General features: G+C 42.2%; 1 protein-coding gene across 2 annotated transcripts in view; it reads left to right on the plus strand.

The window, feature by feature from the left end:
- Window positions 1-4,107, plus strand: part of MOB2 (MOB kinase activator 2) — a 46,081-nt gene extending 41,974 nt beyond the window's left edge. For both annotated transcript variants that reach the window (XM_075836969.1, XM_075836968.1), the window contains exons 3-5: window positions 154-247; window positions 445-569; window positions 3,073-4,107. In XM_075836969.1, coding sequence (XP_075693084.1) covers window positions 154-247; window positions 445-569; window positions 3,073-3,365 — 512 coding nt within the window. In that variant the 3' untranslated portion in view covers window positions 3,366-4,107. The remainder of the gene's footprint in view (window positions 1-153; window positions 248-444; window positions 570-3,072) is intronic.
- Window positions 4,108-14,975: the final 10,868 nt, after the last annotated feature.

Here is a 14,975-nt window from a genome sequence, read left to right on the forward strand (position 1 = left end):
AGTCCAGCATCCTGCTGCTGCCCCATACACTGTGCCGGATTAACAAAATTGTACTGCACTTGAAGTCTGGAAATTGTAGTAATAATTGTAATATCCACTGCAGGAAATCCACGACATCGCTGTATTCTTCTTCTTTGCGTTTCTCTCTTTCAGTTACCACATTCTTCAACCACATCAACCTTCAGTACAGCACCATCTCAGAGTTCTGCACGGCGGAGACTTGCCAGACCATGGCTGCCTGCAACACGTGAGTGTCCTGACACCTTTCACTTCTACTCAGTCATCTAAAGTGTAACTCTAACCTGTAACCTAGAGTTCCCTATTGTCTAGAAGAGGTCACCCAGCTCTTTACTTTAGGTGACTTCCATCTTCTGCTTCGGTAAAATATCACCCCAGCAGATGTTTATCCTGCTAACTTGTATATCTTCCACTGTTCTGCTGCAGACAGTACTACTGGTATGACGAGCGGGGGAAGAAGATAAAGTGCACAGCCCCTCAATATATTGATTTTGTCATGAGTTCTGTACAAAAATTGGTGACAGACGAGGATATCTTTCCCACCAAATATGGTGAGTGGACACTTTCCTGCTTCTATTTTAGAGGGTGAAATCATATTTGTTGCAGAATAAACGAGTTTACCTTTGCGCAATTTGTATCAAACTAACATCACGCGCTCTTTTGGGTGAACCTGGTAAAATCACGCCTTAAAGAGGCTCTGTCACCACATTATAAGTGTCCTATCTCCTACATAAGGAGATGGGCGTTGTAATGTAGGTAACAGTAATGCTTTGTATTTAAAAAACCGATCTTTTTTCACAACGTTAGGAGCAATTTTTGTTTATGCTAATGAGCTTTCTTAATGCCCAAGTGGGCGTACTTTAACTTTCGACCAAGTGGGCGTTGTACAGAGGAGTGCATGACGCTGACCAATCAGCATCATGCACTCCTCTCCATTCATTTACACTGCACTAGCGATATAGATATATCACTATGTGCAGCTACATACACAAGCCCTAACATTACTAGTGTCCTGATAATGAATACACATGAAATCCAGCCTGGACGTCATGTGTATTCAGAATCCTGACACTTCTGAATCTTTTCTGTGAGATTCCAGCAACGGATACGAAATCTCGCGAGATCTCGGAGCTAAACGAGATTTGGTTTCACTTGCCGGAATCTCAAAAAAAGATTCAGAAGTGTCAGGATTCTGAGTACACATGACGTCCAGGCTGGATGGTCATGTGTATTCGTTATCAGGACACTAGTAATGTTAGGGCTTGTGTATGAGGCTGCACATAGTGATATAACTATATCGCTAGTGCAGTGTAAATGAATGGAGAGGAGTGCATGATGCTGATTGGTCACTGATTGGTCAGCGTCATACACTCCTCTGTACAACGCCCACTTGGTTGAAAGTAAAAGTACGCCCACTTGGGCATTAAGAAACTCATTAGCATAAACCAAAATCGCTCCTAACGTTGTGAAAAAAGATCGTTTTCTTTAAATACAAAGCATTACTGTTACCTACATTACAGCGCCCATCTCCTTATGTAGGAGACAGGGCACTTATAATGTGGTGACAGAGCCTCTTTAAGGAGGTAGCTTTAAATATATATATATATATATTTGGTTTTTTGTGTGAATTTCTTACCGTAGTCCCATCCTATGAACAAGTGACTTCTACTCCATATGAGAAAATATGTAGGGTGTTTATTAAATGCCATGCACAATGTTTGAAAGCAAAGGCACCAGCACATTGGATCATAGAGGATGAGTTAAAAAAAATGAAAGAAGCACACCACTTTTTTTTTTTTTTATTGCACCCTCAATTTGTGCATTGGTGTTTCAGTGGTGTGCTGTGTGCAGAAATACCTACCGATCCCTGCATCTCGTCGTTTTTCGGGTCCAGCACCGCTCACGTGATCTTCCCTCTGACTTGTCTTGAATCGCTGGTTTTCAGAAAACCGGAAGTATAGTTCTCTATGCATTCCTATGGAACCTCGTTCTGACTCCCATAGGAATGCATTGAGAGCCTGAGTTCCGGTGTATCCAAAAGCAGTGACTCCAGACGAGTCAGAGGGAAGATCACGTGAGCGGCGCTGGACCCGAAAAACGACGAGATGCGGGGATCGGTAGGTATTTCTGAACACAGCACCCCCACTGAAACACCAATGTTCAAATGGAGGGTGCAATAAAAAAAAAAGAAAAAAAAGTGAAGTGCTTCTTTAACCCTTTCAGGACCGAGCTCATTTTGGCCTTCAGGACCAGCCCCATTTTTTCAACAGACGTAATCGCCTTCAATAGATGGCAGACCCGAAGCCTTAGTTAGGCTTCCGGTTGCCATAGCAATCGGCCCCCGCAATTGCGTAGCGGGGTGCCGATGTTGCTATAACAACTTAAATGCGGCGGTCACTATTGACTGCCGAAATTAAGGGGTTAATCGGTTCGGATCACCTCTGTGATCCGACCCGATGTTTTCCCCCAGTACTAAGGCTGCTAGTAGTAGCCTGTACTGGGAGATGCCGGGCTGCGGGGACCTTCTGTGTGCTCTGTTAGGAGCACACGTAGATTAACGGGCTGCAGGCACAAGGACCAGCTCTGCAGCCCGTTAATCTACGTGGGGTCGTCGGGAAGGGGTTTAGGCTGATTTCCCTCCCTAAAAAATGCATGTCTGTAGGCGGTTTAAAGTGTAGTATAACTTTTATAAATAGGTATATACACACACAGCCGGGTCAAAGAAATGTTTTTGCGAATACGTTTATTTTTGTTGCCTTGTTTTTCACTCCAGAGCAGAAATCGGGAGTAAAAAAAACTAATTGTAGTCCGAGCCCCATCCATTATTTGTGTAAAGTGGTCTGTTCACCAAAAGATGTGGGACAGACCACTGCATACAGATAATGGGGGAATCTGACTACGCAAGGAAACAGCCTTATATTGATGTATCACGATGCTCGTTTTGTTCATATACTCCTGTATGATCTATAAATGGATGTTGATGTATGAAAATACAATGTGTTCTCTGTGTTTCTGTAATCGGCTATTAATGTCTTTCTTATATTTGTTGAACAGGCAGGGAATTCCCCAGCTCCTTCGAGTCCTTGGTAAAAAAGATCTGCAGATACCTATTTCATGTTATTGCTCACATTTACTCAGCCCATTTCAAGGAGATTGTCGCTTTGGAACTACACGGACACGTAAACTCTGTCTTTAGTCATTTCCTCCTCTTTATTCGGGAGTTTAACCTACTGGACACCAAGGAGACCGCCATTCTGGACGACCTGTCTGAGATGCTCTTCTCTGAGGACAACAGGGAGGCAGCCGGGGCCACAGGAGGGGAACAGAACCATGTAAAGGAGAGATGAGTTGTCCTCCCCACCCTCTCCCCTAAATGTCCCTCTTCCTCTCCTTCCACTGCCCCTCCCAGCGTGCCCTGACCCCCTATAAAGAGCTGGCTGACCTATCGGCTCAAAGCACAGGGGAATTGGGTTCTAGGAACTGCGCTGCTGGTTTTGGAGTAGGGGAGGACCATGCCTGTGCTACCCCCAACCTGAAGGGGAGCAGACCTCGCTCTTATCTTTAGCAGGATGTTGCACCAAGTATCACCTTATTTTTATTTGTGTCTTGAGATTTTTTTGTTTTTCTCTTTTCCTTCTTTTTTTTTTTGTTCTCTTCTATGATCTCCCTCTTTATTCTCTTCCTCACCTCCTTTCTTTTCGTTCTTCTCCCGTTCCTTTTTATGGGTGGCACTGCCGTTTCTGGCTTAAGTCTATTATCCTATTGAGAGAAAATATTTGCATTTTTTTTTTTTTTTTTTATTATTTTGTTTTTGCCGTGGCTTTGGAAGAATGTTAGTGGCACCTAAGTGGGGTGAGAATTTAGTGGGCTGGGCTGTCAGAGGATAGAAGAGGCCACCTGCAGTCTCCTGCTCTGGAATGAATCAAGGCTCCCATGTCACCACCTGCCGTAGACATCTGCTCTTCCCCTCTCCCTCTTCAGGAGGAATGCTGGGTGCTCGCCCCTTTTTGGGGTGGAATGATAACGTTGGCTTCTTTTAGTTTATCTGTTAAATAATGATAATATTAATAATAAAACAGATTCTATCAACTTCCGGGTTGGGTTTGTGTGTTCATGGAGTATCAGGTCAGTGCTGGTAAGTAGTTGCCCAACCAAACGGTACCAACATGAAGTAAAGCAAAACTCCATGTGTGCCTTCTCGAGAACTTTGTACCTTCATACCATGCAGCGGAGCCTTTGTCATCTCATCCCAAAGAAGAGCTTGGCAATCCGCCGGAAGTATCTACTGCCATATAGAAATAGCATGCGCTCCACCTAACTACAAAGGTTACCACGATGAGACATTGATCAGGTTCCCACAGTAAAGAAGCTTCCAGGTATATTTCACTAAGTTACAATTGGAACTGTGGAGAGCATTAGGCAGGCACCATTACTGGTCCATCATGCTGAATGCTCTGTATTGGGGTTAGACTGTGTTCACATCAGCGTTGCCCTTCCGTTGAGGGGTTCCGTATGAGGTTTCCGTCGGGGGAACCCCTAGCTTCCGTTTGCATCACCGTAGATCTCAATGGTGACAGAAACTTTGCCAATGGTTTCCGTTTGTCACCGCTGTGACAGGGTTCCGTTGTTTTTGACGAAATCCATAGCGCAGTCTGCCTTTCCGTTGAGGGGTTCCCCCCGACAGAAACCTCATACGGAAAGACAACGCTGATGTGAACAGGCCCTTACATGAATCGTACATGGTGAAGTAATAATCTCTATAGATATGGTCACTATACTGACATTATGTAGAGGAAAGGGACTCGCTTCATTGTACCATCGGAAATACAGATGAATAATGGCTATTCCCTTCAGTTACCGTGATTGTTTATCTCAGAGGATCTGTTATTTCTTTAGAAAATACTTGTATTTCCCATGAAATAATAATTCTGGAGCATCTGTTCTTAGAACGCTGCATTGTGCTGTTCCTCTGTTATACTTCCTGAAAATGTTATGAATGATTTGATATCTGGGTGTCACCAATCCCCTTGTCAATCGGCGTGTTTCTACAATGTATGATCCGTTTCCTACAGCGTATGTAGGCACACTGTGATTGACGAGGGGATTGGTAACACCCAAATATCAATCAGAGAAGATCAGGGAAATTGACAGGTCTTCTTTAGGGCTCATTCAGAAGAGCGTGTATTACGTCCGTGTGACAGCTGTTTAAAACAACGGACGTCACACGGACTCCTGTATTTCAATGGGACCGTTCACACGACTGTTTCAACAGAGTGTGTGAAGGGTCTGGAAAAAAATAGGGCATGTCCTATTTTCCTGCATGTCACACATCCCTCCGTAGACTAGTCCATGGAGGACCAGGGAGAACGCGCCTCCCACAGGTTCACCTCGGACGTGAAAAACTGTAGTTGCCAATGCTCGTCTAAATGTGGCCTTAAAGTGGACATTCACGCTGGAACAGCATTTTGGTATTTGTAATCTAAATACGTTAAATTTATGTGCTGATTAGATTCCTGATATATCTTTTGTGTTCAGAGTTTAGTTTTTCTAATACAGAGATCCAAATCACCTGCATAGACATGGTTACATAATAAAATCCTGCCTTCCTGCATCTGCCACTAGGGGCAGCTTAGTGCATACGTATTTATATGTTGAACCCAATAATAAGGGCTCATGTACACGGCAGAGACCTCTGCACACAGGTGTGCGCTGCCTGTCCGTCAGATTCTGTATGTCCAGAGATATTCTTCCTTCGTAGTGAATGCCATCATATATTTCTCTTTCTGATGCGTACAGAATCTGACAGAAAATAAATTCGCACAGGCAAAGGCCATTATGCACTTCTATGAAAGCCCCCCTAAGGATCCTTACAAAACGGAGCAATGATAGCTATATATGAATTTATTAATAAATTATTGAGCGCTGAATTTTTTTTACTTTATATAAAAGCAAAACAAAACAGTGTTCAAAGGTGGACATTCACTTTAAAGGGAACCTGTCACCAGCATTTCACCTATTGAACTTTACTTATCCTTCACTGGCCGCTGCTATCAAATTTTCATTGCCGTTATCCCCTCTCCTAAACTGCTCCTCCGACTGTAAATAACGGTCTGCAAACATTTCGCGCCTTTTATCGTAATAATCCGTTGTACACACACACCAGAATAGGACATCAATACGCAAGCTCAGGATTTTGTGTGGCGAGGAGCTGTCAATCAAAAGTAAGGAGGCGGGGTAAACTCGGAAAGACTTGAGGAATGAAGATTTGACTCTATTCAAACGAAGATCTGACTCTCTTCTGCTCATTAGCATACGGTGTGGGAACACTAAAAACTGAATACTAAAGCTTCAGAGCCGACTAAGAAAACAATTATAGGTTATATAGAAATGATTTTTCACCCACTACCACCTGGTATTGCTGGTTTAATAAGTGAAATGCTGGTGACAGGTTCCCTTTAAGGAAAATAGCTTGGAGAGTTTTAACACTGCATTTTTTTTTTTCTGACCTAAAATGGGGCATCAATATGTAAAGATCTCATTTCCATTTTGTGTTTGAAGAAGAAAAAAAGAAGCTATGAAGAAAAAGCAATCCTTAAAGAGGATCTGTCCCTAGTTTAGTTAGGAGATGGGGCATTAATAATCGGATATGCGCTATGATGCCGATAACTACAGTGATGTTTTTTTTTCAAAAAGGTTTATTTGCAAAGTTATGAGCATTTTTCTGAATGTTCTAATTTGGCTCTAATAGCAAAATAGGAGGGGACTGTTTTCCCTCTGGGCAGTGCAATGTATGACGCTGTCCAATCAGCATACAGCCTCTCCCCCATCCCTGCCGGTGTTCATATACAGGGTGGGCCATTTCTTATGGATACATCTAAATAAAATGGGAATGGTTGGTGATATTAACTTCCTGTTTGTGGCACATTAGTATATGGGAGGGGGGAAACTTTTCAGGCTGGGTGTTGACCATTGCGGCCATTTTGAAGTCGGCCATTTTGTATCCAACTTTAGTTTTTTCAATGGGAAGAGGGTCATGTGACACATCAAACTTATCGAGAATTTCACAAGAAAAACAATGGTGTGCTTGGTTTTAACATTACTTTATTCTTTCATGAGTTATTTACAAGTTTCTGACCACTTAAAATGTGTTCAAAGTGCTGCCCATTGTGTTGGATTGTCAATGCAACCCTCTTCTCCCACTCTTCACACACTGATAGCAACACCGCAGAAGAAATGCTAGCACAGGCTTCCAGTATCCGTAGTTTCAGTTGCTGCACATCTCGTATCTTCACAGCATAGACAATTGCCTTCAGATGACCCCAAAGATAAAAGTCTAAGGGGGTCAGATCGGGAGGCATTTCTTCTGCGGTGTTGCTATCGGTGTGTGAAGAGTGGGAGAAGAGGGTTGCATTGACAATCCAACACAATGGGCAGCACTTTGAACACATTTTATAAGTGGTCAGAAACTTGTAAATAACTCATGAAAGAATAAAGTAACGTTAAAACCAAGCACACCACTGTTTTTCTTGTGAAATTCTCGATAAGTTTGATGTCACATGACCCTCTTCCCATTGAAAAAACTAAAGTTGGATACAAAATGGCCGACTTCAAAATGGCCGCCATGGTCAACACCCAGCTTGAAAAGTTTTCCCCCTCCCATATACTAATGTGCCACAAACAGGAAGTTAATATCACCAACCATTCCCATTTTATTTAGATGTATCCATATAAATGGCCCACCCTGTAGTATACAGCTACCATTCCCGACTGTGTATTCAACTGGTGATCTCACAGCTAGAACTGCAGAATCTCATCTTTCATGTGACACCAGAACCCGAGATACGGCTGTTTGACGTGATCCCTCCAGCCTCAGTCTCTCACACTGTGTGAAGCAGCTTCATGCTGATAGGACAGTGTCAGAGGCTATGAGGAGGCTCCACCTCAGGAGAATCGCTGCTGTTGCCTCCCACTTGTCTAATAAATGTTTTGGGACACAATTTTCACTAGTATTATCAGTGTTACCGCGCCTATTAGAATATCTAGGATTAGTGACAGATCCTCTTTAAAGGCTTTCGATAGTTTATCTTTTTGTTTTTTAGATAAATCTGCTTTGTATACTGTATACAGAGCAGCCGTTTTTCGTTCGCCAAGACCAGAATCCATCCGATCCGCGGACCTTACAGGTTTAGTGTCAGCAGGTCCTGCATGTCCGACACACAGGATCTACCTGTAATCTATCACATCTATCTGTAATCTATCACGTGGACCTGACGGGTACAAGATTCAGCGATCTGTATAGAGAATAGAAAGCAGCTGTATCTCAAAAAGTAAAAATAATTTTTAATAAAAACAGATTGGAAAATTGCATCAAACACACTGACATTTTTTTATGAAATCCGCATCTCCATAAAGCTTGTCAGCAGAGGGAAGCATGAAGTGCTCTAAAATTTCCTGGTAGACGCTGCGCTGACTCTGGACTTGATGTAACACAGTGGACCAACACTGCTGCTCAGTGATCAAAGTCCTGTTTACAGAGGAAAGTTAATTTTGCATTTCATTGGGAAATCTCGGTCCCAGAGTCTGGAGGAGGAGTGGAGAGGCATCAATCCAAGTTACTTGCGGTCCAGTGTGAAGTTTCCACAGTCGGTGATGGTTACATAGTTCGTACGGTTGAAAAAAGACACATGTCCATCAAGTTCAACCAAGGGACGGGAAAAGGGAAGGTAAAAATTTCTACACATAGGAGCTAATATTTTTTTGTTCTAGGTAATGATCTAAGCCTTTTTTAAAGCCATCTACTGTCCCTGCTGTGACGGCTCCTGCGGTGACTATTCCATAGATTCACAGCTCTCACAGTAAAGAAGGCTTGTCGCCTCTGCAGGCTGAACCTTTTTTTCTCCAGACGGAGGGAGTGCCCCCTTGTTTTGTGAGGGGATTTTACATGGAACAGGATATCACCATATTTTTTGTATGCGCCATTCATATATTTATATAAGTTAATCATGTCCCCCTTAGTCGTCTTTTTTTCAAGGCTAAATAGGTTTAATTCTTTCAATCTTTCCTCATAACTTAGATTTTCCATGCCCCTTATTAGCTTCGTTGCTCCTTTTTGTATTTTTTTCTAACTCCAGGGCATCCTTTCTATGAACTGGAGCCCAGAACTGAACTGCATATTCTAGATGAGGCCTCACTAATGCTTTGTAAAGTGGTAATATTACATCCCTGTCCCGCGAGTCCATGCCTCTTTTAATACATGATAATATCTTGTGGCCTTTGAAGCAGCCGATTGACATTGCATGCTGTTATTGAGTTTATGATTTACAAGTACACCCAGATCCTTCTCAACAAGTGAATCCGCCAGTGTAGCTCCCCCTAGGACATATGATGCATGCAGGTTGTTGGTACCCAGATGCATAACTTTACATTTATCTACATTAAACTTCATCTGCCAAGTGGACGCCCAAACACTCAGTTTGTTTAAATCCGCTTGTAATTTACGAACATCTTCCATAGACTGAACTATATTACATAGCTTGGTGTCATCTGCAAAAATAGAAATAGTGCTATTAATCCCATCCTCTATATCATTAATAAATAAGTTGAATAATAGTGGTCCCAGCACTGAACCCTGGGGTACACCACTTATAACCGGGGACCATTCAGAGTAGGAATCATTGACCACAACTCTCTGGATACGGTCCTTGAGCCAATTCTCAATCCAATTACAAACTATATTTTCTAAACCTATAGTCCTTAATTTACCCATTAGACGTCTATGGGGGACAGTGTCAAATGCTTTTGCAAAGTCCAAAAACACTATATCCACAGCGGCCCCTCTGTCTAGGCTTCTAATCACCTCTTCATAAAAACATATCAGGTTAGTTTGGCCTCTTCTGTCCTTAGTAAAACCGTGCTGAGTGGCACTTATAATACTCAAACATTTTCCCCACGATCGATGTTATGCTTACTGGTCTATAATTACCCTTTTTGAAAATAGGCACCACATTTGCCCTGCGCCAGTCCCTTGGCACTATACCAGTCGCTAGAGAATCTCTGAATATTATGAAGAGGGGGACAGAAATAACTGAACTAAGCTCTTTAAAGAGACTCTGTCACCAGATTATAAGTGCCCTATCTCCTACATAATCTGATTGGCGCTGTAATGTAGATAACAGCAGTGTTTTTTATTTTGAAAAACGATAATTTTTGAGCAAGTTATGAGCTAGTTTAGATTTATGCTAATGAGTTTCTCAATGGACAACTGGGCGTGTTTTTACTTTTTACCAGCTGGGTGTTGTACAGAGGAGTGTATGAGGCTGACCAATCAGTGACTAATCAGTGTCCTACACTTCTCATTGTTCCAGCCCAGCATGATCCACAGCACAGTGTGATTGTGCAGTAAAACAAGTAAACACGCCCAGTTGCTAAAAACACAATACACGCCCACTTGGAAATAAGAGAAAACACGCCCAGTTGTCCATTAGAAAGGCTCATTTGCATAAATATAAAATTGCTCATAACTTGGCCAAAAATGATCGTTTTAAAAAAACAAAACACGTTACTGTTATCTACATTGCAGCGCCGATCACATGCAATAAGAGATAGGGATTTGATAATCTGGTGACAGAGCCTCTTTAAGAACTCTAGGGTGTAACCCATCTGGTCCCGGGGCCTTGTGTACATTTATTTTATCTTATTTAGCTTGGACCATATCTACATTCATCCAATTCAGTATATCAACTGATATATTAACAGCACTTGCACCGGCTACATCAGCTGCTCTTTCTTTTGTTGTATATACATAGCTGAAGAACCCATTTAGTAACTCTGCCTTCTCTTGATCCCCTGTGACCAACTCCCTATTACCACTATTTAGGGGTCCTACATGCTCAGACCTTGGCTTTTTTGCATTTATATACTTGAAGAATTTTTTTTGAATTTTTTTTGATTTTTTTTTTTTTTTTTTTTTTTTTTTTTTTACTATCCTTGGCCACCTGCCTTTCATTTTGTATTTTTGCTGATTTTATTACATTTTTACAGATTTTATTACGCTCTTTATAATTTACAAAGGCTACAGCTGTACCCTCAGATTTGTATTTTTCAAATGCCCTTTTTTTGTCATGTATTTTACGGAAGGTGTAAGCCTTGTGGGGTTTAATTTTAGTTGTTTATACTTGTTACCTATAGGAATAAATGTTGCACTATAATTACTCAAAGTAGATTTGAAAATCTCCAATTTATCATTTGTCCCATTATTTGACATTAGTTCTTCCCAGTCTATATCCTGAATTGCAGCCCTCATCCTGGGGAAATTGGCCTTCTTAAAATTAAATGTTTTTGCCCTCCCAGCCCGTGTTTGTTTTTTTACAGTATATGTAAAATATAACTATATCATGATCACTGTTACCGAGGTTTTCACAAACATTGACGTTCCCAACAAGCTCTGCATTATTAGAAATGACCAGATCAAACAGAGCTTCACCTCTAGTCGGGTCTTCCACAAACTGGCCCATAAAATTTTCCAGCAACAGGTCGAGGAAATTTCTCCCCTTTGCAGTTGAAGCCGAACCATGACACCAATTAATATCCCGGTAACTAAAATCTCCCATTATTACTACATTATCCCCCTGTGCAGCCCGCTCCATCTGTATGTATAGCTGACCTTACATCTCCTCAGTTATATTGGGGGAGGGGGGGGGTCTATAGATTACACCAAAAGTAATTTTTTCAGTGTTTACCTCCCTTTCTAGTTCCACCCACAAGGTTTCAACCTCCTCACAATCTTCACCCTCTAATGTCTCTTTTACACTCCCCTTCATATCACTTCTCACATACAGACGTACACCACCACCTTCATATCACGACTCCCATACAGACATACTCCACCGCCATCATATCACTTCTCACATACAGACATACACCACCACCTTCATATCATTTCTCACATACAGACATACACCACCTTCATATCACTTCTCACATAGACATACACCACTGCCTTCATATCACTACTCACATACAGACATACACCACCTTCATATCACTTCTCACATACAGAAATACACCACCACCTTCATATCACTTCTCACATACAAACATACACCACCTTCATATCACTTCTCACATACAGACATACACCACCTTCATATCACTTCTCACATACAGACATACACCACCTTCATATCACTTCTCACATACAGACATACACCACCTTCATATCACTTCTCACATACAGACATACACCACCTTCATATCACTACTCACATACAGACATACACCACCTTCATATCACTTCTCACATACAGATATACACCAGGGCCTTTCCTATTTGTCCTGTCTTTCCGAAACAGTGTAAAACCCTGTAGATTTACAGCCCAGTCATGTGAAGAGCCTAGCCATGTTTCAGCAACACCAACTATATCTATATTTTCTTCCAGTATCAAGGCTTCCAGCTCCCCCATTTTGTTTGCTAGACTTCTGGCATTTGTGAACATACACTTTAACTTGCCATTTAGTTTCTCACTTTCATTATCAGAAATGTGATTATTTGGGCATTTCCATTTTCATTGCTGTTTTGTAACAAAAGGAACTCCCTATCCAGTTGTCTTGTCCTCTCCCAAGTCTTCCCCCCCCCCTCACCAGTATAGTCTGACCCTCTCTAACCTGATTACCCATTTATTTTCTACATTGACCTCCCTCCTCAGCCCTAGTTTAAATACCCCGCCACCCCAGCTAGAATTCTCTCCCCCAGCACAGCGGACCACCTTCCATTTAGGTGCAAATCATCTGCAGAATACAGTTTGTACCCCAATGAAAAGTCAGCCCAATGCTCTAGGATCCCAAAGCCTTCTCCTCTACACCAAGACTTCAGCCATGCATTTAACTCCCTGAGCTCCCGCTGTCTTTCCTGTGATATGCATGGCACAGTCAGTATTCCTGAGAATACAACCTTGGAGGTCCTTCCCTTCAGCTTGTAGCCTAGTTCTTTAAAATTATTCTTACGGCTCCTCCACCTACCATGTATTCTGTTGTTGGTACCTACATGGACCACAACAGCTGTATCCTCACCAGCCCCTCCCAGTAATTTGTCCACCCGTTCCACCACATGCCGATCCCTGGCACCAGGGAGACAGCAAACCATTCGGTTGAGGCGGTCTTGACGACAAATTATTCTATCTGTCTTCCTGATAATAGAATCCCCTACAACTACCAATTTTCTTGCATTTCCATCCCGCCGACTACTAGCTGGGCTGTTCTCCCGGCTGTTAGGGAGATTAGTATCCACTAGGGCTGCCATTTCTGAGACCGACACCATCACATCATCACCCAACTTAGCAATTTTGCTTGGAATATCAGAAACAGGATTGGCCTTCCTTTTCATTAACCACTTTCTACTGACTACCTAACTACATTAACCCAACTACTTGCCTTATCCTGCTCACCCATGTTTTCACCCTCCAGTTCTACCCCACTAACTGCGTGCTCCGCTAAAAATTGTCTATCGCCTTCAGTGTTGCATTTTGCTCCTCCAGATCTCTAATGCGAGCTTCCAGGCGAACAACATGCTCACATCTGCCACAGAGGTATATTCACTCTAGAACTCCGGCTCCAGTCGTGCATACATATGGCATACTGCACACTGAAGAAAACCTACAATCTTGCTGTCCATTATCAAAATTACAAAAAGTGAAACAGTGAACAATTGAAAAAGTAAAAGAAAAGAAGAGTACTTACAGGGGCTTTAACTCCTTTTTAACTCCGGTTTTGTAACTCCACTTGATATACAAACCACTTGTTTAGCAAGCCAAAACAGAGCTTGGTTTGGGGAGCCATGTCATCTGCTGGTGTTGGTCCACTGTGTTATATCAAGTCCAGAGACAACGCAGCCGGCTACCAGGAAATTTGCGAGCACTTCATGCTTCCCTCTGCTGACAAGCTTTATGGAGATGCTGATTTCATTTTTTGTACTGCTGAGAAAAAAAATGCACCTAAAAAAAACATAACAGGTGAACCCAGCATAAAGCTCACTCATTTTATTTCTGAGTTCATTTTGATACGATGCCATGTGTATATCCTGATAGCAGCTTAGGAACATCTGTGATTCTATCAATGCCGGCTCTAGGAGAACGAGGCTGAGGAAGGAGCTTGAGCCTCTGTGGTCGATATACAGTATTTGTCTTTAAAGGGTAACTAAACGTTCAACAAACTTCTGACACATAGTGACATGTCAGAAGTTTTGATTGGTGGGGTTCCGAGCACTGAGACATCCACCAATCGCTAAAATGAAGCAGCAGAATTGCTCGTGTGAGCGCTCAGCCTCTTAGTTTCTGATCGCCTTTTTCCGGAAATCAATTAATCAGTGTACGGACTCAATAGAAAGTCTATGAGCCCGTACTCCGATACATCGGCTTTGCGGAAAAAGAACAGAAACAAAGCGGCTGAGCGTTCACACGAGTGCTTCTGCATCTGCGTTTTAGCGATTGGTGGGGGTCTCAGTGCTCGGACCCCCACCAATCAAAGCTTCTGACGTGTCACTATGATATGTCAGAAGTTTGTTGAACGTTTAGTTACCCTTTAACTGTTTGTTTTATGTTTTCAAATGAACCAAAGAAAATGTAGGCAAGGAATGTAACAGACACTGCGAGGAAAAGGCTTCATGTGTAACGTTGGAATTGACAATCGGAAGTGATTCCTTGCTGGCATGTTCACAGGTAGATGATATTGTAAGGGGATGTTCACACAGGCTGGCAGTGCCAAACTGCTGCAATAAACCATATAAATTAGATATATTCGGTTTCCCCTCATTTTTAATGAAGAAGCACTAGGAAATATTTGCAGAACTGCTGCTATGGAAGACGCATTACAATACCGCACATAAACACTGCAATACATGTGATTTTTTTTTTCCTTTGCTCAGTTTATCTCTAAGAGAAGCAGCACAATCCTCATGGGGCCAT

This window comes from Rhinoderma darwinii, chromosome 9 (genome assembly GCF_050947455.1).
Source record: "Rhinoderma darwinii isolate aRhiDar2 chromosome 9, aRhiDar2.hap1, whole genome shotgun sequence".
NCBI classification, from domain to species: Eukaryota; Metazoa; Chordata; class Amphibia; order Anura; family Rhinodermatidae; genus Rhinoderma; species Rhinoderma darwinii.